The 26,603-nt window shown below is 43.9% G+C and overlaps 1 protein-coding gene across 5 annotated transcripts in view; it reads left to right on the top strand.

The window, feature by feature from the left end:
• Nucleotides 1-26,603, top strand: part of ATAD2B (ATPase family AAA domain containing 2B) — a 546,820-nt gene that overhangs the window by 66,044 nt on the left and 454,173 nt on the right. For all 5 annotated transcript variants that reach the window (XM_069236016.1, XM_069236015.1, XM_069236018.1 and 2 more), the window contains exons 2-4: nt 5,658-5,812; nt 23,001-23,050; nt 26,016-26,169. In XM_069236016.1, the coding sequence (XP_069092117.1) occupies nt 5,658-5,812; nt 23,001-23,050; nt 26,016-26,169 (359 nt within the window). The remainder of the gene's footprint in view (nt 1-5,657; nt 5,813-23,000; nt 23,051-26,015; nt 26,170-26,603) is intronic.

Below are 26,603 nucleotides of genomic sequence, written 5' to 3'. Positions count from 1 at the left end.
GTGCTTGACCTAAAAAAAGAGCATCTGTTTTGCACGAACGGTCAGTGCAGCTTTCTCAAACTTTTGCGTTGCCCCCCTTGTGCCCTTCATAGCTCCATCCCCTCCCAGAAGCCAGTCTGAAGCCTTTAATACCACCCCGCCCCTCTTCCAGCCACACGAGACAGCCAGAATATTTATTCTGTTAGATGGATTGCTTGTCCCCCCCCCTCCCAGTATGCATTAGTCCGTCTTGGTGACCTTTATTCCCTTAAGTCCCTAAGTCATGCACCACTTCTAGCCGCCCGTCCTAGTGTCACCCCCCTCCCATTAATGACATTAATTGTCCAGTGTTGTAGTGAGCTGCATGCTGGCCTTACGAAGCCAAATGACTCAGCTGTGGAAGCAAGCTTCTGACTTAGAGCCAGCCCGGCTGGAGTGAAGGAATGGTATGACCAAAATTCTATCACTTTGGAATTCCAACCTGGGCAGAAAGTGTGGGCAACTGAACCTGGGGCCCTCCTGGATCGCTCTGTGGTGGACCTTAAGACCCCCGGGCAACCCCACAAGGTGCTTTATATGAATTGCCTCAAACCACATTTGGAGAGATCGGATTTCACCATGCTGCTGGTGACTGATTGAGCTGATGAGGAGGAGAGTAAACCTCTCCCTGAACTCTTAGCCTCCAAGTAGAAGGATTGGTCAGTGGAAGGAGTGATCCTTTTCTCTACTCTAACTCCTGAGCAGCAGAGGAACTATCACCAAGTATTTGAAAAGTTTTCCTCTCTTTTCTCCCTTACTCGTGGGATTACTCACCTGTGTACTCATGATGTGGACACAGGTGACAACCTCCCTGTCAAGAACAAATCTTATAGGTTGTTGGATAAGGTGAGGGCCAGCATGAAGAGCGAGGTCACTAAGATGCTGGAATTGGGGGTGATAGAACACTCCAGTAGCCCCTGGTCCAGTCCTATAGTTCTGGTACCAAAAGCTGCCCCACAGGCCACCACACTTAAACTGAGGTTCTGTGCGGATTATAGAGGGCTAAATTCTGTAACAAAGACTAGCGCTCATCCCGTCTCCTGGGCGGATGAGCTTATTGACAGATTAGGGACTGCCAAGTACTTAACTACCTTTAATCTTGCATCAAGGTACTGGCAGATCACCCTGACTGAGGAGGAGCCAAGGAGAGGTCAGCCTTCTCCATGCCAAAGGGTCACTAACAGTTCAGAGTAAAGCCCTTTGTTCTAAAGAGCGCCCCTGCCACCTTCCAGAGTTTGGTGAACTAGGTACTTGCTGGGTTGGAAGCCTTCTATGCTGCTTACCTAGATATAAGAGTTGTCTTCAGTAGCAGCTGGGAGGACCACCTCACTCACCTCCGGGAAGCGCTTCAGGCCCTGCAACAGGCAGGCCTGATTATCAAGGACAGTAAGTGCCAAATAGGGCAGGCGTCAGTGGTGTACTCTGACAACCTGATGGATGGTGGTAAGGTGCAGCCCCCCAGGCCAAGATTTAGACTATCATGGCCTGGAAGCCCCCAAAACCTAGAATGAGCACAGAGCGTTCTTGGGCCTCTCTGGGTGCTATAGGAGGTTAGTGAAGGGATATAACACCATTGTTGCCCCCTTGACTGAGCTGACTTCTAAGAATCAGCCCAGAGGTGTGATATGGACGGAGGCATGCCAAAAAGCATTTGACTTCCTGAAGCAAACCTCATGCACCGATCCTGTGCTCAAGGCCCCTGACTTCTCCAAGGAGTTCATTGTACAAACAGATGCGTTTGCGCATGGCGTGGGGGCAGTTTTGTCACAGCTCAATGAAGAAGGCCTAGTTCAACCTGTAGCCTTTATCACTAGGAGGTTATTTTTCCGGGAACAGAGGTGGAATGCTATTGAAAGAGCAGCTTTTGCTATGGTTTGGGCTGTGAAAAGTTGATGCTCCACCTGTTGGCACTCACTTCCTGATTTAGAATAATCACAGGTCCCTCAGGTGGCTTATGCAAATGAAGAGTGAAAGATCCAAATTGTTGAAGTGGTCCATTTCCATACATGATATGGACTTCAGGGTGGAACACAGACCTGGCGTAGACACTCCAATGCTGAGGGTCTATCTAGGTTTTTCCTCCTTAGTGATGAGAACCCCCTTGAGGTTGTGTAGCTCTCCCCACTTTTAACTGTGGAGGGGGAAGATGTGTTAGACCTGACATCCTTGGGGTGGTCTTACCCCTGACTTTTTGCCTTTTGCCTCCAGTTTTGCTGCTATATATTTTTGTTAGCCATAGGATTATGAGCACTTTGCCACTGCTAACTAGTGCTAAAGTGCATGTGCTTCTCCTCTAAATATGGTAACATTGGTGCATCCACAATTGGCATACTTAATGTAAAGAAGTATACCATATACCCAGGGCCTGTAAATTAAATGCTAATTGTGAGCCTGTATCACTGATTGTACAACCCACTTAAGTAGCCCTATTAGCATGTCTCAGGCCTGCTGCAGCAGAACCTGTGTGTGCAGTTTCACTGCCACTCCGGCTTGGCATTTAAAACCTTTTTCCAAGCCTTAAACTCTCCTTTTCTTACAAATGTCACCCTGAAGGTAAGTCCTAGATAGCCTTTACAGCAGGGTGCCATGTAAGTAAAAGGCAGGACATGTCCTTTTTAAGTTTTACATTTCCTGGTGATGAAAAACTCCCAAAGTCGTTCTTCATTACTGTAAGGCCTGTTCCTCTCATAGGCCACTATTGTGAATTCCTTAAAATATTTTAAGATATAACTCCTGATCAGAGAGGAGCAGCTTCAACATGTTTGGTGTCACTGGAATGGTAAAGATAAATCCTCTTTACTGGTAAAGTTTGATTTATTATTACTAATTTAGAAATTACACTTTCAGAAAATGGGCAGTTCTTTGCTCTCTGCCCTGTGTACCCACGGCCTGTTTCCATTGCACATTGGGCCTGGGCTAGGTGACAGCTACACTTGAGCATTCCCTTCAGACACCTTCAACTCAGGATACTCATCTGCATACTGATGTAGGAGGTTGGGAAGAGCTCACACGTACATTTCAAACGATAGTGGCCTGAGTCCACAAAAATAGTTGATTACCTCCCAATGATAGTCCTGAGCCGGGGCTGGGCTGAGAGGCACTTCAGAGAAACCTTTTGAAGCCATCCCCTCCACCCCCCCAAGGCACTTTGGTGTTTACGTACTGGGTCTGTAACCCAGTAAAAAAATTACAGTTCTGCACCTAAAACAGAACCCTGCTGGAGTGAAGGCTGCTGTGCTGGAGGATTGCCACTTTGCTGTGCTTGATTGTTTCAAGGAACTGCTGTCCTGTTTTGCTGAGCTGCCTCTGCTTCTACTAAGAGTCTCTGGGACATCAAGGGCCCCTTCCCCCAGTACGACACTGTTGAGAGGCTGAGTGCAATGCTCCCAATGTGGCCCCTTCAACTGAGTGGATGTCACCTGGGCCAGGTGTGCTACACTGACACCGTACCACCTCGCTGTGGGTTAAGGTATTGTGAGGTCTGCTTTCAACTGTTTGAACTCTGTCAACTCACCAAGCGTGCACTTGCTGAGTCCTCTCTCCGGAGGTGGAGCCATCCAGCATCGCCATGCCGCCTGGCCTGCTTACCTCTGAAGGAGCCGTGCACTAGTCCGACCGAGGCAAGCGGCACGTGCTTTGTGTGACAACTAGAGACCCAATTTCAAACCAGGAGGTACCAAAGTTAAATCTGTTAGAGGCTTTTATCTAATGGGCTCTTTAGGGAAAGGAGGCATCTTGCACATTTACAAATAGTTAATGATTAATGAGCCTGACCTCTTCATTTCACTGAAAGAGAGATGGGAGGTAATGGTGGGTACACTTGACGACAGCTGTTGATATCCTCCCATGTTCAGATGCCTACCTGCGTGGCTCACAGAAAAAAATATCTCCACAATACCCAAAACGCCTTTGCAGGCTATGCAGGGCGTAGAGACGATCCTCCTGCCCCCACCCCTGTTTTATGTGCCCAGATCCAGAGGGGGATTTCTTCCACGCAGTTGGGTCGTGTCTGAAGATCGCGAGGTATTGGTCGAGCATTTTTACAACCCATGTACTGGGAACGTGGATCACATCGATGCTCTGCATTGCACTATTAGGATTTTTGGAAGACCTGGGTGGACTCTTGTGAATACACTTCAGTAGGCATGAGCACTTTGCAGGTGAAACGCGACATTTCTCGATAATGGAACTTCCCTGGTCCACCCCACCTCCCATAGTAGCAGAATGGCGTGCAGCCATGGATTGGTGTGTGCAGTTGGAAAAGTCTGTCCACGAGGCACGAGTTTGCCCCTGCAAACACACTAAGGTTTTGGGCAAATGGTGGAGCTGTTGTAGACTGCTGGGGTAATCACCCTGTGCAGACTATCCAGATGTCAGAGGATTCATGTTTGTGTAGTTGTCTTTATCCATTGCTTGAATGGCATTGTAGTTACGAAAGCTGCAAAACTGATGGAGTTGTTTTGTAAAAAAAAAAAAAATGAATTTTATCGCCTATAAAAATGTTTCACTATATACCTGATAAGCAACTAGATTAAAAGATGATAAACATTTTGCAAAATAAGCAACTTAAATAAGGCAGGCTCTAGAGGCTCCTTTTTAAAGCCTAGTCAGAACTGTCATGGACTACACTACTTAGTAAACCTTAAAAATATATTACAAAGTGAAAGGAATGTTTTTAGTGCACCCATTCATTTCAGGAACATGTAGTAGCCAAGATGAGAACGCGTTCATCCTCTTGCACAGGAACGTGATTGACTCCACAGTTGTCCTCTTCAGCAGCCCGTCTCCCAGGGCAGGCACATTCTGTGAGCTAGATGTGCATTCTAGCTCTTTACTAGAACTCTCTTATCTTTCCTGGCGGCTGCTGGAATGGGAAGAAGTCACATTGATGTGTGGGTGTTACTGTAATGAGGCTTGTCTCAGGTACTTGCTATGAATCTCTTACATAAACACTGAGCGGTTAGAAGCCAGTCGAAATGCACCTTTTTTGGTAGTGTACAGCTGTCTTACTTTCAGTGATCAGTACAGAAGGGGCCATAGAAGCTAGCAACCACCTGTCTCATCTTGTTGTAATAGAACCCTTCTGTATAACATAGCATTATTTCTTGACCGTGCGCACCATAGCAGTACCTTTCTATACTCATTTTAGTTGTTTCGGTTTCGGATCTTATGGAATGAGGTTGGTAATGCTGTCCGCTATACTTGGATCAGATTCTAAGTATTTCAAACGCTTGAGTTTACACTCCATTGCATTGTATTTTTAGTGACCATAGTTTATTTTTCATATACGTTTTTTCTTACTAAGAAATTTTTATTGGAATTGGCTCTTATCTCTTTCCATTTTAGGTATAACACAAACAACAACATTTAAGTAAATAGGCCTATAATGAAGAAAACGAAACCATTGCGTTGAGAATAAAGCCAATTGGAACGTTTTATAGTTTGGAGATAATTCTGGAAATAATATTCTTTTCCACAACATATCTGAATCTGAAGCTAGTGATGCATTCAAATTCTTTCAGGTTCATATATTCCAGTCACCAAAAGTCAGCGTCTTATTTCATGGTTTTATTTCATAATAGCAGCTTGCTGTGTCGTGGTATTATTTTAGAAGGCCTTGTCCTGTTTCTCTTTTACAGAAGGATGTAAGCAGTGACGTGAGCTTAAGTGACAGCCATCTATCTCCCCCTGCCAAACGCATCTGCAAACACGATGAGTTGGGTCACGATGAAGGTGCAAATCCACGCGACACTGGCCAGCGGGAAGACTGGGGCATCTCAACCAGGCGTAGGAGGTCAGGTTTGTCTGTATACGTTTGCATGGCTCTCTTCGTGTTCTTCTCTGCCTACCGTCCCAGTGCCTTCATGGGTGCTTACACTGATGTACTCCTGATCTCCGTAGCTGCTGCTGTTTCGTGTTGCTCCATAAGTGCCTTCCATCTAATGCTTCTGTGGTTTGGGCAGTTAACCTCTTCTTTAGTAATGTATTTTGTAATATGACGGTGCAGGTTGTTTTTTTCATTCTCCCTTGAGACAGCACGCATGTGCTATCCCTTTCAACGATCTGTTGTTTGATTAAAACAAAAAAATACATTTAAACAAAAAAAAACTCTAAAAGGGGGCTTTTAGCCTGCCCATTACTTACGATTGGTCTTCTTCATTTCCAGTCTTATTTTCTTCCTTTTCTCTGGTGAACGTGTCAGCTTTGTCTCATTGTTTTGGAACATCGACCAAAGTACTAATTGATTTTGTGATTAGTGTTCTGTGCTGCTTGCACTCGGATTGTGGTGGTCCTTATTTTAATTTTTTGCTTTTTTGTTGTTGTTTTCATGGCCCGGCAGCTTGAAACCATCCGATGTGAAGCTTGTGTTTACCAGTAGTGCCTAGAGCTGAACCAGTAGTGCCCAGAGCTGAAAGCAATCAGTGTGCAATAATGAAACTGTCACCAGTGCCCCCAAAACACAAACTTTGGCAGCCTGTTGCTTGTATTGTTGATGAATCTGTAAACATAGTCCCTGCTTTTATGACCATTACCAGACAGCATGTGTTTTTCTGAATTCATTTTTGCCGCTAAGTCATACTTAACTTTTTTGTTGGTTACCTTTTTCATAATTTACAGGACGTTTTATTAATCAGTTAACACTGATTTTAGAAGGTTTATGTTTTACCTCCAACCACCTCAACTCCTTAAATCACACTATCTTTATTTACTTCTATCCATCACTGAACCCTCAAGTCATCCTCCCCTCACCTCTGCCCACCCTGAACCCTCACCTCCCTTTACCTCTACCCACTCCTAACCCTTGTCACCCTTGCATCCCTTTACCTTTACCTACCCCGAGCCCTCAAGTTACCATTACCAAATATTACCTTTACCTACCCCTAAATCCAAGTCACCCTCACCTTCTTTTACCTCTTCCCACCCCTGAACCCTCTAGCCACCCTCACCTCCCTTTATCTCGTCCCACCCCGAAACCTTGTCATCCTCACTTCCCTTTACCTCTACGCACCTAATAAACTAAAATCACTTAACATACTGTTTAGGTTATTTTTTTTATTTTTTTATTTACAAAAAATGTGTGTGGTACAGTACTGCATGATAAAGTACCAATACTTACCTGTGCGGTGCCTACCTGCGTGGTAAAGACCTGTCATGGTGAAGGCTGTTTCCTCCCTGGCAGGACACATCCCTGCCCCTTCCTTAAACATTCTCCTCACTTCACCTTAGCACCCAAAAACGTTTTGGGGGCTCCGTTGATTGCTTTCTATACTTCAGTTTGTTTGGAGGGCATCTTTGCCTCTTTGAAAGTCCCCACACAAAAAAAAACACAAAAAAACAAAAAAAAACACTGTACTTTAAGTCTCGACTGAGACAGTGTACGCCCTTTTCCTAGTGAGGCCATTTGTTTACTTACTGGGGGCTTAGAGCCTGCCCCTTGCTCACCAATGTTTGGCTCCTGCATCACTCTCCTCAGTCCTTTTTTCTCTTTGGTCAGATAAACCAATCGTCCCCCCCGCCCCCCTCCCCCAGGCCCCCGCCCCTCACACACACTCACACACACCTGTTGTTGCATGCCCTGTCCAACTTCCACCGCCTTCCTCTTTGCTTTGTTGCATGCCACCTCCTGTCCTGTCTGAAATAAACGCTCCCGAAAGTCACACCAGTGTGTTTCAAGATGCTACAAGGATGCAAATGATGCTTTCACTCCCTGCTCTGCGTGGCATTTTTGGCACTGTCTATATGCAGGGCCAAAACTGCGAACTTCAGCACAGATGTAAGATCGTTAAACATTTTGTGTGTAAAGACAGAGATTATTCCCATATTAAGAAAGCAGATCATGACCCCTCGCAGTCAGTGCTGGCATGTTATGGCACTTTTTTGATAACTTTCAACCATGCACAGCAACAGGACTGCTGTATAAGGTGGCTGAAAGAAATTGACTAAGCCAATACCTTTCCTATTAGTGAGACCTATTGGCTTTGCCATTGCTTGTTTTCCATGTGTGTGTGGTTTTTGGTGCCCGTTTGGTACTATATGTTCCATGGATAGCTAATATAGGGTAATCACTTTAGTGGTTGATGAAACTCCGTTGTTTTTGGCTACCTTTCATTTGCTTCTAGATGGGAACACTTGAAACGCAGGCAGGAATAGAAAAAGTCCTTTCCAAAGATGATGTAACGGCAATCATTTAGTAAAAAGATTTCTGGGCAAGGGTTCCTTCCGCATGCATTGACTACACGTCTACCCAACTGTTCCTGCCCAGTTGCTGTTTTCCTCACATTGGTAGTTTGCAGGAAATAACGCCTCATATCCCTTAAATTTATTTTAGCATTTCTGTGCTTTTTTGCTGTTCCTCCCTTCTCAGAAAGAGACTTATTTATTTTTTTACTTCATTCCATTGTTCGAGTGGCAAAAAAAAGGAGAAAACGCAGCCTCTCTTTTCCAACACATTTCTTTGACGACCATCAGAGGTTCCTAAGACCTCTGTTGGTTGAGGATAGCTTAGGCACTGCAAAAGTCCTTTCACTTTGTGCTATGATGTTACTTTCTATATCTTGATACAAGGGATTCAGCACTGGGTTTTGGTAGAGGCATTAATATGATCATCTTCGTTGTCTGACTAAGCATGTGCACATTTTATTGAGAAAGTACTCCGTCATACAGATTGATGTCCTGCAGTACCATGTGTCATTTCCACAACTGCAGAGTTAAATGGGCTTCTCTAGCTCAATTCAACAGGAAGATTGATGGGCCCTCTGCCAAATCTCTTGCTTTGGAGGTGAGGTATTTCTCTTTTGATTCTACAGTCCAGGGGTAACCAGGGAAGAAAACTCTCTCCATGAGTAAGTGGATTATTAGTTTGGGTGGATGGTGGTCCACCACAAATAATAAAGTTACTTCTGTGACTTTCTAGGTGCAGTAAGAGTTTGTCATTTCAAATTGTGCTCATTCCCTAGTAGCTACCGTACAGAGTAAACAAGCTTAACTTGAGAAAATGATAAAGCATTTAAAAATACAAAAAAAAATTAATATGTTGAAAACGCAATACAATAGAAATCCTTCTCCAATTTGCAAAAAATAGTGAATGATTTCATGAACATATGACTCCAGACCGACATAATCCACTAAGGGGAGCAAGAGATATGATTTTTTTGAAATTTTAAATAAAAACTGTGCTAAAACGTACTAAGCACCAACCACAGTCAGCTGGTGGCGCTTGACTAGTACTAAAGCATAAATTAAGGCCGACTGAGATGGAGAGCAGGTCAAATGTGGAAGCCAGGTTCGTCCCGGTCCGAAGTTTTGCCTTCTGAAATTAAAAAAATACTCAGTGGGGTAAAGCAGTGCTCCAGAAGGCCCGATAGCTATCGGGCGATGTCCTGGTGAAGTTGTTGCCTTTTGTCTAAAAAACAAACAAAAAAAAAAAAACCCTGAGCAGTAGAAATATAAACTTCGTACCCACGGAAGATTCTTCGCTAGCCAGATACTTTTGGCTCCTTTGCCTAATGAAGATTTCTACCTTTAGACTTAGTCACTTTTTTCGAGTTTGGATTTCCCCAGTAGGGCAAGGCGGGAAACCTGTGGCTGAACTGGGCTGGGTTCCACTGAAATGGATTTACAGCTGCAGGAAAGCTCTGAGCTGGAGCAAACTTTTGTGAGCAGCAGCACATCTCTGTCACATTGACTTTGGAGGTTTGTCCCAGTCCTCCTTTCCTTTGGAGCAAAAATGTTTAAGTCCCAGGTTTCTCAGGATGTTAAAAGGAGTACACATTGACACATCCAAGGGTAAAAGGACCTAAGGAACAATTCTTGGAGGTCAAGATTCACTCCAGCAGAAGCCACTAGCAGAGTCCAGTGCAGGGCCAGTTGGAACTGGTCAGCTGGGCTCTGCAGGAAAAAGGTTTCTAGCAGCGTAGCAGCTTGCGTGGTTCCTTCTAGCTTAACAGGGGGGGGGGTTTCATCTGATCCTTGGAGTCTAATTCTTTGTCTTGGGCACAAGTGGGAGCACGTCCAGCCAGTCCTTCAGGTCTCCTCAGGTCTCAGCAACAGATGCAGTCCTGGACCGGTGGGAGACAGAATAAGTGTTCTGAAGAAGTGTTCTGAAGAGGGTGCCCAGAGGTGCCACATTTATCCCTGGCACCGGCCTCACTGGGTGGAGATGACTCCTGGCCCCTCCCTAACTATCATAGGAAAAACAAACAATCCCACAGTGTCCCTCTTTATCTAAATGCAACATGGCAGAAACGTTCTTCCACTGTGCAGACCTTTTGTGCCCACCATAGAGGTGTGGCCAGAAAAATGAGCACCCCCTCCTCTGTGGTCACTCAGTTGGTCCTAGGGGCAGCTCCTATCCCACTGGAATTGGTGCATGGCTGACTAAGGGGGGTAAAGGAAGGGTCAGGAACATACGTTGGCTACATCTTCCTATGACGGAGTAGGCCTCTTGAAAGTTAATTAAGTTCCTTAGCCCTGCCCAGATGGTCATCCTGTCCGAGGAACAGAACACCTCCCTACCTCAAGGCCTCAGCTCTGGGAGTTCACATCTCATCAAAGGGGCTATTCGGCTCCTAGATGAAAGTTGAAAGCTCACACAAATGGGCTTCCAGAGTCTTTAGGCAGGTAAAAAGGGACTTTTAAAAAATACATTTTGCAAAATATTTAGCACAGATCCGACTTTACCAGTGGATTCACTAAGCTGAATTAATTTCTATTTGTGCATTTACTTTGTATTTAGCTGTCCAAAATTTGAAAGCGGTGCACCTAAAGGTCTGACTAGTATGTGTAGATCACCAGGATGTCTACATTCACATTTCCATCAAGAAATAGCTTTGGCTATACCTCAAGGTGGTTGTAGAAAGTCATCACTATCCATACAGCATCCTCTTACTCATACAAATATCAACTCCAAGTGAAGTTAGCAATGCTCTATGTCGATTCACCTGCAGAGACTACACGTTCCTTGTCTCCAAGGCCCCCTCCCCCCAAAAACCTGCACATTTGTGCTCTTAAGAGTCGCGATTTTGGATGTACCTTGTCCACTGGTTTCCTCACTGATTAGTTTAAAGAATGAATCCCCTATTAGCATCCTCTGCGGAAACCTTAGCGTGTGGCATATGATTCTTTTTTTGTTCTACCTAGGAGAATAAATTGGCTGCTGCACCAAAGTACAGAGGTTTGGGCCAGACTGAGATTCTTTAATTTATTTAGTTTTTAGTATTTGTTTCAATGAATGTAAACATTGCATCACATTTTCACTGGTGAAACACTTCACAAATTATTACAATGGATGTACATGATAGCTAACATTTCCGTGATGAGGGTTAATTTTAGCTGATCACTACTGTTTGCATTAGAGTAAGAAAAGAGTATGTAAGATATAGGCTATATGCTGCCTAGAGAGGATAATCCCTTCTCCTACTAGTTCCCTTTTTGCTGATGAGTGGAAGATTGTGGTAAGTGATCTATGAGAAGGACTGATGCAGCATTATTGGATGACAGGTCAAAACTGTGCAGAGCACTGGACACTATCTTTCAGTGGGCATCTTAACAATTATTTGGCTTTTGAAATGTAAGCTTGAGTTGACCTGAAGTTCACTGATCATTTTTTGGACTTGGACATGTGGTGCATCCTGAGTATGGAACGGATATGTAGCCCACTTTCTCCTGGCAAGGATCAAACTTGAAGTTCTGATGCAAGCCGTACTGGTCTGCCTTGAGGCTGACCTTGACTGAGTGTAAACTTTCAGCTAGCGAAGGAGGTCAGAGGTACCAGTGATCACTGAAGTCTGCTCTACACCTTGACTTGAGATGTGGAATTCCCCAACCTAAGATTATTGTATTGCGTCCCCTTGTTCTGTAAAAGTCTACCACTATGAAGTGACACACTTCTTCTGATCTATGTGAAGCCCTCCTCTGGCCCTCATAGAAACACCTGCACTCTATAAATGATCAAAATAAACAAAGATCTTCATGCAGTACGTGGCAGCTGGGGGTTTTCTCAGATCGATTTGCTTGTGACACAGGACAGTTACCAATATCCTCAAGTTATGTCTTATCTGGTGTCGGGTGATGATTCCCTAGGGGATGTTTTTCATATGGATTGGTAAGAGCAATATCGCAAACGCCACATTCTTAGCGCTTCCCAAAACCATAAGATTTCCAACAATCATCGTCCACTTCATATATTTTTTTTATTTTTTTAAATCTAGCATCACCAAGATCTTTTGTTTCTATATTATTTTTCTTTAAAAAAAATGCAGTGCAAGCTTTAGGTTAGTCCTTTTCAGCCTTTGGCATGTTTTGGTCAGCCCCCTTAAACCACTGTTTGGAGATTTTATCACATCTTCAGTCCAGTTTTATTTCTGTCTCAAGATTCATTCTATTGTTTTTGGAGTGCATTATTTAGTGTTGTATGAAGTGCTTCCATTGTAATGCATGACGTGGATTGTTTGCAGGCATTAGCAGGTGCTGAAGGCAAAAGCTGTCTTGGAAAGGCGGCTTCGCCCATTAAATGCCAATAATGATTACTTAAACTTTGGTATTAATATTTATGTAAAATCACTGCAATATGTTTTTTCCAATTGAATCACTTGTTTCTTTCATAAATACAAAAATATTTTATTCCAAAATAAAATTTGGGAATTATGACTTATGTATTTTGTCTCTCTTTATTATGCATCTTCTGTTGCTTTTCATAGGTAAAGTAGCCTTGAGACTACAGCTTCCCTCACCGAATGCATGCTTTCTCCTTTCTGGTTTATGAATAGGAGGTTCTGTTGGTTTGTTTGAGTTGGCTCATTCCATTGAACACCTATTAGGTTGCTACCTTGCTTGCAGAAAAATACTTGCTGTTTGGTAATATTTTTAGATTTTAAAAGGGAGATTACTTTTTTTTTTTTAATGCTCCGTTTTCTTCTGATGATACTTCTAAACACAGGTTTCCATATTATAAATAATCTGTCAGACTGCATCCAGGAACTTTCAGAGCGGTTCTCCTATGTACCGATAGGTGGCATGATGTGGCTCTGAGCCAGCGTCATTCCCCTGTTGAAGTGAAGAGTGGAACCATCTATAAGTGTTAACCATATGTGTTCACATCAGTTTCTTTCTTAAAACGCCTTCATTTGCAGATCAGGAGCTTCTCCCTGTTCTTTGACGGACATGTCATACAAATGTATCCATTATTATCCAGTGTGCAAGGGAAATGTCAGCCCCTAAATCTACAGGGTTCAAGCTGGGCAGGGACTGTTGCAAGCAACTGTTTGTGGTTCCTGGGGTCGGAACACGACTTTAAAGCCTGTGGGACTCCACCTGGATGAATCCGAAAGCCATATGAAAATGTGAAACCAAACTTTTTAGCCAAGTAAAAGACACCATGCTGTCAATGTCAATAAAAAAGGCCCCTTTCCCACGCCTGAAGTTGTTCCTCTGGCAGATCTTCCTCACGTTCAAAGTCTTTGGGTAAGCCTAAGAAGAAACGTAAGAAATGCAAGTGGGAAACTTCCATTTTCCATCACTCTTGAACTCCGAAGTCTGTCAATGACATTGTAGCCAGTAGAAGCCTTCAGTGAGAGGATATGTTGCTGGTCTTTTGCACTTTACCAGCCACCTATGGTGCACCACCAGGCTCCAAGGAACCACAGGGTCCTCCCGGCGAGTTTCTGACAGCAGTTCCACCCTTTGCACCATTTCTGGTCCTTGTGCCCACATCGGGTTCAGCACTGACTCCGGTGTCCTCTTGTGCAGCATTCCCTACTCCGGTCCTGCCTCTGAGATAGGTCAATGCCAGCTGTCCCCTTTGCTGTTTTTCACATGTTCTTTGAGAACAGTGGCTCCGATTTTACCGTCTGTTCTGTATGCCCTTTGGGCTTCTCTCGCTCAGGGTATTCAGGATGACCACAATATAGTGAAATTTATGATACTGTCAGAACTGGACATGAGTAGCTCCAATGTGGCTTTCCAATGCAAACCCTAGATGTGGTCCACAGGCTTCTCCAGGAATGCCAATCTTTAATGGACATGCTGTGGACGTAGGTACGCGGATGAATCCAGGAGTACAAGGTACAAGATCTTTATTAACATCAAGAAAAACTCCATCCACAGCTGTGCAGTCCTAGAATATGTCCCAACAACTGTCTTAACTGCTCGTTTTGCAAGCCATAACATCATCAACGTTCCAAGTAAAACAAACCAACAATGCTACAATAGGTAATACATTGGGAGACACCAATTATACTATAACACATATTCCGACAACACACATGCTTTTTGACAGATCTCGTCTTTTAGAGGATAAAACGGACTCTGCCTTGGCACTTTTTGTGGACCCTTCTGCTCCTTCAAAGCAATTCCACGAGCAATTTCTACCTCTTTTTGGCTACGTTAGAGGATTACCCCTTCTGTCATTGTCATCCCCTTCCTCCAGCATACCAGGCTTTTCAGCCCTCTCATGGCTGTGGTCACGCTTCCCAGAGACCATGAGGACAACAAAGACAACCTGTGACTTAGTACCTCCACCCTTCGAGGGGCCGCAACCCCAAAACCACTTTAGTGTGCCTCCCTTCAGCACACAACCGTGATGTCAGAGGCAGGATCTGATATTTACTCCAGGCCATTACAACAGGCAAGTCGATCCTATAAACTGTCTGCTGGGGCTGTGGCTTACCCTTCTTTTACCCTGCTGCACCTTGCACTGCCTTTAGTGTGGCTGAATGAGGACCATCTGGGACCAGCGAGAGCGTTCTGCCATCAGATGTAGGAACTGGGTGTTACTGCTTCTATTTCCTTGTGCTGCTGCCAGCAACTTCCTTGTGCTGCTGCCAGCAACTTCCTTGTGCTGCTGCCAGCAACTTCCTTGTGCTGCTGCCAGCAACTTCCTTGTGCTGCTGCCAGCAACTTCCTTGTGCTGCTGCCAGCAGCCTCCTTGTGCTGCTGCCAGCAGCCTCCTTGTGCTGAAGAAGGATGGAGGCTTTCAGCCCCTCAACTCCTTCCTACGGAAGGACAAATTCCAAGATACTCACACTAGCTCAGGTCCTGTCTGCCCTGGACCTTGGAGACTGGATGATGGCATTGGTCAAGTAAGACAATTATTTTCACATGCTAGACCTGTGCAGGCAACAGGTGTTACATGTTACTGTTGGTGGGACAGGAGCATTTCGGTTTGCATTGCTCCCCTTTGGGCTCACCAGTGCCTGTTGAGTGTTCGCTAAAGTGATGGCAGTGGTTGCAGCACATCAATGGAGGTCGGGGTGCCGGTTTTCCCCTACTTTGATGACCATGTTAAAGGCATGCTTGTTCCAGGCAATTATCAACCATCTTCAGATGACAGTGACCCTCCTAAAATTGTTGAAGTTCACTATCAACCTCCTGTATCCTTTGCAGATGTTCCTTTTCTGAGCCATTCCAGATACTGTACGTTTTCATGCCTTTTCCTACAGAAAGACTGGGACATCCTGGGCTACAATGTGCCAATCTGGTTCTCAGTATGTCTGAAGCTAGTGGTATTGTTGGCCTCCTGGATACTGCTAGTGATGCATGGCAAATGGCACATGCCGACTCCACAGGGGGACTTCAAATCCCAGTGGGCACAACTTCATGAAAATCTGTCAGATTGTATCCTGATTTCAGAGAAGACTGCAAAAGGTTTGCATTAGTGGCTACTGGACCTCAGTTGGGTCATTGGGAGGCCCCTCTTCTTTCCGCCCACACCCCCAGAGCAGATGATGGTCATGAATGCATTACTACTGGTTTGAGGAGGCCATCTCAAAGAGGTGGAGATCAGAGGACTTTTGTTTCTGGTTTAGAATCAACTCCATACTTTATTGGAGTCGAAGGCAATTTGCTGGGTGCTGAAGCTCTTCTTGCCCACCATCAGTAAAAGATTGGTACAGATTCGCGAACAGAACACAGCTGCTATGTTGTACTGCAGAAAGCAGTGCGGTGTGGGTTCCTGGATTCTGAGACAGGAGGCATTACTGCTCTAGAAGTGGCTGGGGCGCAAAGGGGTTTCTCTGGTGGTGAACTACATGGCAGGATCTTCAAGTGCCAAGGAGGTCAAAACTCAGTTGCAGGTGCTTAGCAAGTCACAAATGACAATTGCACTCAAAGGTGTCACAGGCTGTCTTCCAGCAATGGGGAAAACCCTTGATCTTTTAGCTGCCACCAAGAAAGTGCAACGTCAGCACTTCTGGGTGAGCAGGTCCCAGGCCCAGAGTGCCATCCTTCAGAGGAGGACACAGCTGTCTGATTAAGATCATGCACACAGATGTGCCCCTCTCAACTCTGCTCCACATTTCTCTCCACTCAGGGTGCTTTCCAAGCAAATGCCAACTCTTCTCCAGATTATTTTGAGAAAACAAGGACACACCATCACTTCTCACAGGAAGAGCTAGAGCTGCTGTAACGCCATTGTGAAACGGTGTATATGACAGCATGCAATGAAATGCTGCTTATTCTAATGGCCTTGCTGATTAAATCATACCGTAACAAGAAGGGTTTTCCTGTGGCCATTTTTTTTTGGGGGTGGAATAATCAGTATTTTTGTGGCAAGGCCTGTAAAAATATGGGGAAAATCAGCAAAACCTGTTTTCCCCTTTTAAAATGTAACCTTTAAAGCAACAAGTGCATTAAAAAATAAATTCAAAAGATCTGTTTCTGCTATCCTCAAACACTTTTTAAATCAGATTTGACATGTTCAAAAAGAATAAGTTACTTACTTTTTGTAACTGTCAATGTGGTGGATACTCTATCTATCCACAGATTCCTCACCTTGTGAATAATCCCTAGGTATCAGACTAGGTGGCATTATGTGGCTCTGCACCAGTGATGTTCTGCTCCGGACGTGATGAGTCACATCTACCCACCTCACATGATTATCAGTTGCTTTGAAGGCTGTCTGTGCCCTCAGACTTAGATCCCAGCTGCAAATTGATATGACCAATGTGGAGTTTAAGGAGAAGATCTGATGACACTGGGTAGAGTATTGTTAGCCGAGAAAGGTGTGTCAATTCTGGATTGCCCGCATCAAAAGAATTGGGTATTATATGAACTCTGCCTTTTCTCTTTGAACATCTCAGATTTTAAATCTTTCGCTGGACCCCATATTTTGCTGGCTTTAGAACAATGTGCCCTTTACCCTTTCTAACCAGTAGTAGAGTGCTGTGCTCCCCCCTTTAAAGATGGTTGAATTGGCATACTCCTAATTTTAGCTTGCCTATAAGTCTGTAAATGTACCTTTGGTCTGCAAGTTGCCACTAGTGGACAGGAGAACCTATTTGCCATCCACTATAATGGAAATGCAAACATGGTGTCGGGCCTGCTATTGTAGCCTGACTCTAACAATGCAAAACATGCACTGTGACCTGTCAAAAATTAAACATTTTGATGGGTAAAAATCTTCTTTAAAATATTAATAAGTCCAGCCCATGTAGGTCTTGTGGCCCGTATGGAAGAGAACATGATATTTAAGAGTAGGACATGCAGTAAGCAAACAAACTACTGAAATAGTGAATAGCGTTGGCCACAGGAACGTTTACCATATTAGGGCATACCCAGGAGTCATGCTCACCCACATGCTAGAGCCATGCATTATTGTGAAACTCCAGGCACCCCCTTCAGAAAATGTCTGTACGTGCGGAAGAACATAAGAGGACTGGACCTATTGTCTGTGACCTGAGGGGAGCCCTGAAGGACTGGACCTACTTCCTCTTGTCCCCAGGACAAAGGAGTGGACTCAAAGGGTCAACAGTCATTTGACTGTCCGCCTGTGTGGCTACAGGAAAACAATATGCTGCAAGAGGCCTTTTGATGGAACTACCCAGCTCACCTTTGACAACTGAACCTGGACTGGACGTGAACTGGACACTGCTGTTAGCCTATACTATAAATCCTGTGGGTCTCCAAACGCCTTCCTCTGTCTTGGGAGGATTTAGAAGTATACTCCTGTGATGGACTGAAAGGATTGTCACAAGGTAAAATCTTTGACAAGGTATGTGTAACCAACTTGTGGTCCAGTGAGGTTAACCTCAAATTGCACCTCGGACCTGGTCTACCACAAATATTGGATGCTTGCCAGAAACACCTGTTCGTCAATCCTCAGACAGGCACAATCACTACCAAGCTACCTTCAAAGCCAACACAGTCTTTGCCACGGAGGAGGAAGTTCATTTTCGAGGAGGAAATGTCTTTGGGGCTTCCACTATCTTCTAAGCTCAAGAGGAGCAAAGACGGGCACCATCCCTGTTCCGCATCCACCACCTTTCCCTCCTTCTCCTCCCCCTTTTCCTCCTGCTCCACAACAGCCACCTCCTTCAAACACTTTGCCTTTTCCATACTCACCAGAGCGTTAACCCCATTCATTTTAGGGGGAAGCCAACGCACTACACCTTGCTGACCCCTATGAAACTCCTGATGGCCTTGGGGTGACTACAAGGTTGATCCCCTGGTCAACATAGACCCATATCTGTACCCAGCTATGCCATTGTCACCAGATGACACTACATCTTGCCACAAAGTCATTCAGAGGGCAGACACTCATCGGGTAGATATTCATGTCATCAAGGAAGACAACTACCTGGTAGAGACGCTACCTAGAATGCTTATGAGTATAAGATCACCACAGGCAACTTCAAGAGCCTCTGAAGGAAAGAGTGGTTATTCTCAGAGCCAACTAGAAATATAAGCCCTCTTCCAACAGCCCACCCTACATATGTGGGCAAGTCCCTTCTGATTGCTCTGCTAGCAGCAAATCACAGGACTGTCAGCATAATGGTCACAAGTGGAACTTAAATGAACGATCTAGTGTTGGCAATGACTTATGTCCATTGCTCTCTGCAATGGTGGAACAGTAATCATTTGCGAGGCAGGCCTTTTCTGAACCACCTTTTGCAAGTCATCATTACAACAGACTCCTCACAAACCAGGTGAGAACTCCTCTCGATCACAACACAGTACATGGTGTGTGGGCTCCACATCAGCAAAGCCACCACATTAATTACCAGGTGATCTGCTGTCATTATTTTTTCTACCTACTGTTTGAGGCAGAGTAGTCCTGGTCTAGACAAACAACATGACCACCATGTATTACTTTGAGAACCATGAGGCTACTCGCTCACTCTCACTTTTCCTGCTAGCTCAGATAGTCTGATATTGCACAATTCATTACTGCATTAGCCTAATGGTGGAGTGCCTTTGTGGGTGGACAGTAACTTGTCTATTACTGACTGCATCGCCAAGAAGCGAGACCTTCTAAGGCTGCTGGCCAGCACATCATCAAGCTACCTGCTCCACCTCCAGAAATCAGACCTAGTTCACACTTCAATATGCCTTCATGTAGCAGCAAAGGCTGCATACATGTAAAAAGGAGAGCATCCCTCTCTTTCACATCCCTGAAATTAAGGCATTCATAGAAGGTCTCAACAGACTCATTCCTCTTAGGGTTTCACCAGTACCAGTGTAGAACTTCAAAGTTTCACTTTCCAGACTCATTGGTCTCCAATTTGACCCATTACATTCTGACCTGCTAGAGTACCTTTTCTGGAAGGTAGCCTTCCTTGTTATGATACTCTTTACACCACATTTGTGACCTACAAGTCATAAGGACAGGGTGGTGCTCAGGAGAAACCAGATGTTCCCTCCTAAGGTGGTTTCCCCATTCCACCTTAATCAGACTATAGATCTCTCAGTCATATTTTCCCCAACCAGACTTGGTAGCAGAGAGATCGTGCATATTCTAGAAGTAGAGCATTCTTTCAAGAACCACATTGACAGAATCAGACATTTTTGCAAGGCAGACTAACCCTTCCTTGCCTTTGCAAAGCCTCGCAGGGGGCAACCGATATCCAAGGTAGGATTTGCTAAATGAATAGCGTATTTTGTGTCCAGACTTGCTATCACAAAGCGAAGAGAGCCCTCCCAGTTACCCCTAGGGCTCACTCTACACGTAAGAAGGCTGCATCTATAGCCTTCTTTAGGTACATTCCCAAAGCTGAGATATATATGTCCTTGCCAGATATTAAGCTATGGTTGGCCAAATGACTTGGGGCCTTATTTCAGACTTCAGCATCATCCACATGCTAGCCATCTCTTATAGGAGGGCACTGATTTACAGTCAATGCTGAGCATGGGTATCTACAGCAACACATGCTATGGATAGAAAATATTACCCTGTTTATAGCATGTAGTGCTGTAGATTCACATGCATCCACCCTCTTCCCCAGACACGAGTGGCTCTGATTACAGGCCTCTTCTCTTTTTCACTAATTATACTCTTTGGGTAACGCACATGTCCGCCGTATAGTGCTGACTCACCACACCACAATTCTGTGTGGAAAACAATCTAACATGGAGTCAGTGCACAAGAAAAACAACTTGCAAATGTTCAAGTCCATTGTGCATAGTTTGCAGGAGTATGCAGGGGATGTGAATGTGGGGCACTACACTACAAACAGATATTTACGGGGTAAGTAACATTTCCTACACTGAGGAATGATTCTAAACCGTTGGTACATTTGTTGGCCTCAGGAAGTGGAAGGTCGAGGTCATCAAGATTGGTGACATTAGCACCCAAATAGCAGGCTTACCATTATTCTGTTTGTGCCTGGATGATTAAAAGTACAAGTGGATGGGTTATCCAACCTGGCATTGCAGGGATGTGACGATCTTGCCATAGAATGTGATGGAGCTGCCACATTTGGGGATGTGGAGGAGACATTTGAGGTGCATGGCGGTGTTATCAGAGAAGGTGTTGAAGAAGGCAAAGATTACATATCTTGACATGTTGATAGAACGGGCTCTGATTATTGGTTAACCCTTTGAGAGTAAGTTATGTGGAGCCTGCACTGCCTTCGAGAAGATGAGTAATGAGTTCACATTCAAAAGAAATGTTTGGCAGTCATAGGTTGGTGCCTTTGGTCAGTTAGTGTGCGGACGTGTGAGATTAGTACATGAGGGGCATTGTGGAATGCCTGGAATTAAGCAGAAAGTATTATCATAAAAATAGGCCAATCTGCCCCCAGAAATGCAATAGAATATATTGCCCCCTTTGGGGGGCGACCCTTGCCCAAGGGGCCACTCCCCCACACAAAGCACACACATGATCCCTGGCGCTAAGTAGATTCTGCCCTCTCTGGGGGCAGATGGGCCTAACAAAAAAAATAGGCCGATCTGCCCAATAGTTCTTTTTGCCCCTTGCCCAAGGGGGTGCCCCCAACACAAAAAAACGAAAGAAAGAAAAAAGAAGGAATCCATGGCATTTTCATGGCAATCTGCCCCCAAGGGTAACATTTTTGGTGGCTGGGAATTAATTCCAAGATAGGTGGGTAAGATCCACTGCAACTTATGATTTTTCCACTTCACTGAGTACAAGGTGTACTCCTTTCGTTATTCTGACAACTTTTCATTTTCATTGCCTCTAGGTCACTGTACCTTTTGAGGATATATCCCATACCTCTTACATGGAGGTGATTAATCCCAAATACTCTTTATACTGTACTACACAGCTTGCCTAGGCGTTTCCATTTTTCCCTCTGGGCACTAGCAGGTGGGGCGTTCCTTTTAAACAGGTTCTTTTTAATTTGTGTTCTGCATTCCCTGTCGGTGTCCCTCAGATAGCCTTACATGTTGAAATGTCATTGACATGTAATACAAACAAACTGATTGCCATCCTTTGATTTAAACGTATGCAGATGTTATAATGGATTATGAATTGTGCAGTTACTTGTATACCAACATACTGTTGTATTTTATGCACTGTTGATTCACTGAGTTTTGGTTATGGTTCCTTGCATGCCGGCCTCTTCACACACATTTTTGCATGGTGCCTACAGAGTTATGTGGTTTATGCTGTAAATATATATTTTTATGCTTATAATGCTATTTTCACAATTTTTATTATTTATAGTAATTTTGCTGTTTTCGATGCATAACTGAACGTTGAATTCTGTGCGATCCATGCATGGTCTTTCTTCGTATGTGTTTCACTTTGTATTCCCACACTAAACTCACCATTCTAAACAAGGAGCTTGATTCACGTTTACAAACGTGGATTACATGCAACCCACCTCTAAGCGGTCCTGTTGTCCAACTTTTTATGGTCTGGCCAGACAATTACTGGAGCTTCACTGGAGAGGGCTTTTGCTCCACCCACGTGTTGGGAGGATTACATGTTGTGATTGGGTAGTAATTGTGTGCTCCCACAAAAAACACGATTGCCTTCCACCAGCAGTGATTATTTTATTTATGCAGCTGTCTAAGCTTGAACTTTCAGGGTTACACACGACATTGGAATTCTATTAAAGTGCCTTGAACAACGAGATGTATTATGTTGTTTTTCTGTCGCAGCAGCTCAGATGGGGGTAGGAGGGTATGGCTTGGCAATGCAACTGTCACCTGCCCAGGGAGCATGTTGCCAATTGTACTTGACACATTACTCACCTTAATGAAGCATTGGCAAAGCCAATAGGTCTGGCTTTACTGTGCTAGTGCATGCAAACTTCATTTGCGCTTGCCTTTATTTGCATGTCAAAGCACATTAAAGTTAGACCAATTGGCTTTTCCGATGATACTCTTGGATTAACCCCTCTAATCCAGGATCACGCTCCCCTATTGGGTTTCAGTTTGGACCCCGCGTCGTTAATGCACACCTCTTTCGAGCCAAAGCCCACACTTAACTTGGTTTAAGCCACGAACTTCAGCAAAGACCTTCGATAGCATTACAACTATGATTCCATATAAATATAATGGTCCTAACTTGTGTGTTTGTTCTTCTCATTGGAATTTACGACTTGGTCTCTTCACTAATGAAAACATTACTTAAAGTGAAAAATATTGGACATTAAATTAGATTACATCAAACATTGTGCTACCTCGCTTCAGAAAATCTAGAGTCTTATTTTTCCCATTTATTGTTGAATCCGCTACATTCTGACTCTAGGCAACGTCCCTCACTGGAATGCATAATCAATGTGTGCACTTTTTGTTTTTAGGTTAACGTCCCCTCCTGTCACCCCTCTGCCAAATGGCCGCACCACCTTGTGTAAGTATTTTCGAAAATTATTTATATATATATATATATATATATATATATATATATATATATATATATATATATATATATATATATATATATATATATTCTAATTTGTATATGATGTTGTCGTTAGTTTTTATTCTCAGTCTGCTAGCGCTTGCACTTAATCATGCTTGTTGGGTAAGGATACTATGCGATCACAGAGTTAAATATCTGACAGTTGCTGTAGAACTTTGCAGTTCTTATGTTTTTTCCTGAGATGTTTCTAAATATATATAGGGTTGATAATTTGGTTACTGAACATAAAAGTTAGAATAGTTTTCTTCTATTTAATGAAAAATGTTTTTGGTTTGTTCACGCTTGGAGCATGTTTCCATCTAGTGGACAGTTTGTTTAAAGACACTGAATCCTACTTGGATGGCTCCACTCCAGGACTGGAATACGGTGCTTCTAGTGTCAGAACGCGCACAGTATTAATTTAGCTTTATTTTTTTATTGGCCTTCATCTTCCGAGTTTTTTAAGTAAGTGTGTGGCAGCGGAAGGGTAAAAGAATGTTTTAGGGTTCCCATAGATTTAAACATTAATGCAAGGAGAAAAGCACGTAAATAAAAGCAACCGGTTATCAAGTGCCAAATACTAGTAGGGTGTCCAGTAAGGATATATAATCCCAATGTCCAGCAGAAGTAGTAGTGGCGGGGCCTGTTGGGAATTGGGCAGCTCTAGCTGTCTCATTATGTGCCCTTGAGGAAAATGTATCATTTGGCAGAGAGAGGTTTGACTGTTTCTGTATCAGTAGAAGGAGAAGTATTTTCAAGACCCGTGTTATTCAGGTAGAGGAGTCTGACCTTTTCTTGACTGAATTTCATTCCTCTCGATGTTTTTTTATTTTTTTTGGCATTGGTTTCTTTTTTCTTTACTGTCCTGGTGCCACACCTGCTCTGTATTGAGCAGGACTCTGGCTGACTCCACCAGTCTTGTTTAAGAAAGTTGTGCCTAGCCATGTGATGCATGCTTTACCTGGCCTACCTTGATGTCCATTTTGTAATTACTTGATCAGATGAATGTCTTGTGACACGCAGGGTCAGGTAATGCGTGTTGGACTGTTATGTTTTGTTAGAAACATTTGAATGGCTCACAGTCTTCCGCTGGTATTACCTTGTAGATCTTTTGCAAGTCTTAATTGATTCCTATATGGCCTTTTTGTTAGCTTTGCAGACTGGAGTGCGACGCAACCTGTGAGGTGTTACCGTTAATGTTATCTCGTTTAGGTGACCATGTCTGTTTTGAGCTGTTGGTGTGTGATCCTAAGGAGAGCGCTTTGCAACTGCATAGGCATCTTCTAGGTCTATAGACCGACTACCTATTGCAAGTCTGTGTACTTTTTTGTGGTGGCGAGTGCTGTTCAGTACTGTAATAGCCTTGCCAACTACATGGCATGTCTGTGCAGTATTGTAGATTTTCTGCCCTTTTGGATGTTAGTGGGTGCAATGTGCCATGGTCAGAAGTTCTGTTATAAACATGGTGCCGGCCAACTGTGTTGGACATGTTCAGTGTATGAGAACATTGGAATGTTGAGCGCTCCATTGAAGACAGTGGAGTGCTCAGGGCTTCTAATGACGGGTAGAAGACCGGAGCCCCAACATTCCAATGTGCGCCTCACAGGAACAGCTGTGAACAGAAGCCTCATGGAAATCACCTCAGGCTTCGTGAGGCCTTTGTTTTATTTATTAGAACATTAGCTCTCTAGGGATGTAATGTTTTAATAGCCTTATAGCCTGCCGTAGCGGGCTATACCGGCCATATTGAAGGCCCGCTCCCTTGTTAAAGGCCCTTGCCTTCGGCTCAAGCCTTTAATGCTGGAGCAGGCCTTCAATGGCTGGTATAGCCCCTACGGCGGGCTATAAGGGGTATATTAGAACATTGGAACGGTGTGCACTCCATTTGAGACAATGAAATAGATCTGGGCTTCTCATGGCCGTGATGTTTTGTTTTACTAATTAGCACATTCTGCCATGATGTGGCAGAATGTTCTAATGGCTTTATAGCCCACCGTAGTTGGGTTGTACCAGCCATTAAAGGTCTGCTCCCTTGTTAAAGGCCCTCACCTTTGTCTTGGGCCTTTAACGTTGGAGCGGCCCTTTAATGGCCTCCATAGCCATTATGGTAGGCTATAAAGCTGTATCAAGACATCCACAAATGCAAAGGCTTGCATTCCAGTACAGTAACACATGACTTAAAAACAGACTGAACTGTGTCCTAGCACACTCTGAAAACTATGCATGCCCCACCAATTGATTTATTAGGGTAGGTATAATTTCTATAATTTGAAAATGTATGCTTGCAGTCAACTGATTGCCTGTGAAGAGTGTTCCTTAGTGTACCTTAAAATATTAACGATGCATGCAAGTTTGAGTACAGCGACCCCAACGTAGATGTATGTGTCTTGCTTCCTTAGACTCAGTTGACCTGAGGAGGGAGGATTTTGCTTGGCTATGTGATGTTCTTTTATATGTATTTTCCACCAAGTTTGTAACAAGAGATAATTTGCATCCGTGTGCGTGAACTAGACCCCTCAAATAGGTAGTGGCTCTGTCTAATGTCTGAGAGGTTCACTGTTTGGGTACCATCTAAATGGCTACTTGCAGTGTGAACAACCTTCCCTCAGCCCATTGGATCACAAACAACCAGGCGTTTTCATAATTTAAAGAAGACATGGTGTCGTAGTTACGTTCAGTATTTTTCCTTTTCCCATCCAAATCTCCTGTCAAATGACCTCCCGAGGTTCCCATCAGAGTTGGTGCTCTGATGTAACGCTTGTCCTAATCCATGTTTTAAGACTTGTAGTTCTGTATATGGTTCTTACGGATGAACAATTAAACAGTGGGGAACCGTTATATTTTGTCCTCACGTTGTTTGTTAAAATGGAGCAACTTCTTTAGGTTGTGAGAAAACAATGCTTTCCTCTCCTAGCCCTTAGGAGCCACCCTCGCCGTGGAGACAGTGATAGCAATGTGGACCATCCTTGCATCAACAGTGAAATGGAAGTTAAAAGAAGCTGCCGGGTGAAGAAAAGCAGATTTGAAACCTTAAATCAAAGTCTGTTGTTTGATCAGCTGGTAAACAGGTGCGTATCAATTTACATGTATTTAACAAATGTGATTTACTTTACAGTTTCCTTACTTTTCTTTGAAAACAGACCCTCTGAAAAGTTTTGCAAAATATTCTGCTGGTTTGGCAGAGTCCCTGATCTACAATTGAAACTTGGTCAGGCACATTCAGGTTTTAGGTTTGCACTTTTGTGTTTTCCAGTTTTTCAGTGGTTTTAATGAAACACAGTGGTGTTTTGCCTTGCTTTTAGGGAGTTTCTCTGGATAAAGCTGAACATCCCATTCTGCTTGCCCATAAAGGCCCTCCTTTTACTGACATTTTTGACAGGTGGTCGTAGGATTTTATCTCATGTTTCATTCGATGTAAATGTTCACTTCTGGTTAAAAAAAAGAGAGCAATCCGTTGGTGCTCTGCTCTTTTCTGAAAATACTGAGACACATTTTGATGAAC

The sequence above is a fragment of the Pleurodeles waltl genome, chromosome 5, assembly GCF_031143425.1.
Source record: "Pleurodeles waltl isolate 20211129_DDA chromosome 5, aPleWal1.hap1.20221129, whole genome shotgun sequence".
Classification (NCBI taxonomy): domain Eukaryota; kingdom Metazoa; phylum Chordata; class Amphibia; order Caudata; family Salamandridae; genus Pleurodeles; species Pleurodeles waltl.
Note: the sequence above shows the minus strand (reverse complement) of the source record. Positions and strands in the feature narration are given on the sequence as shown.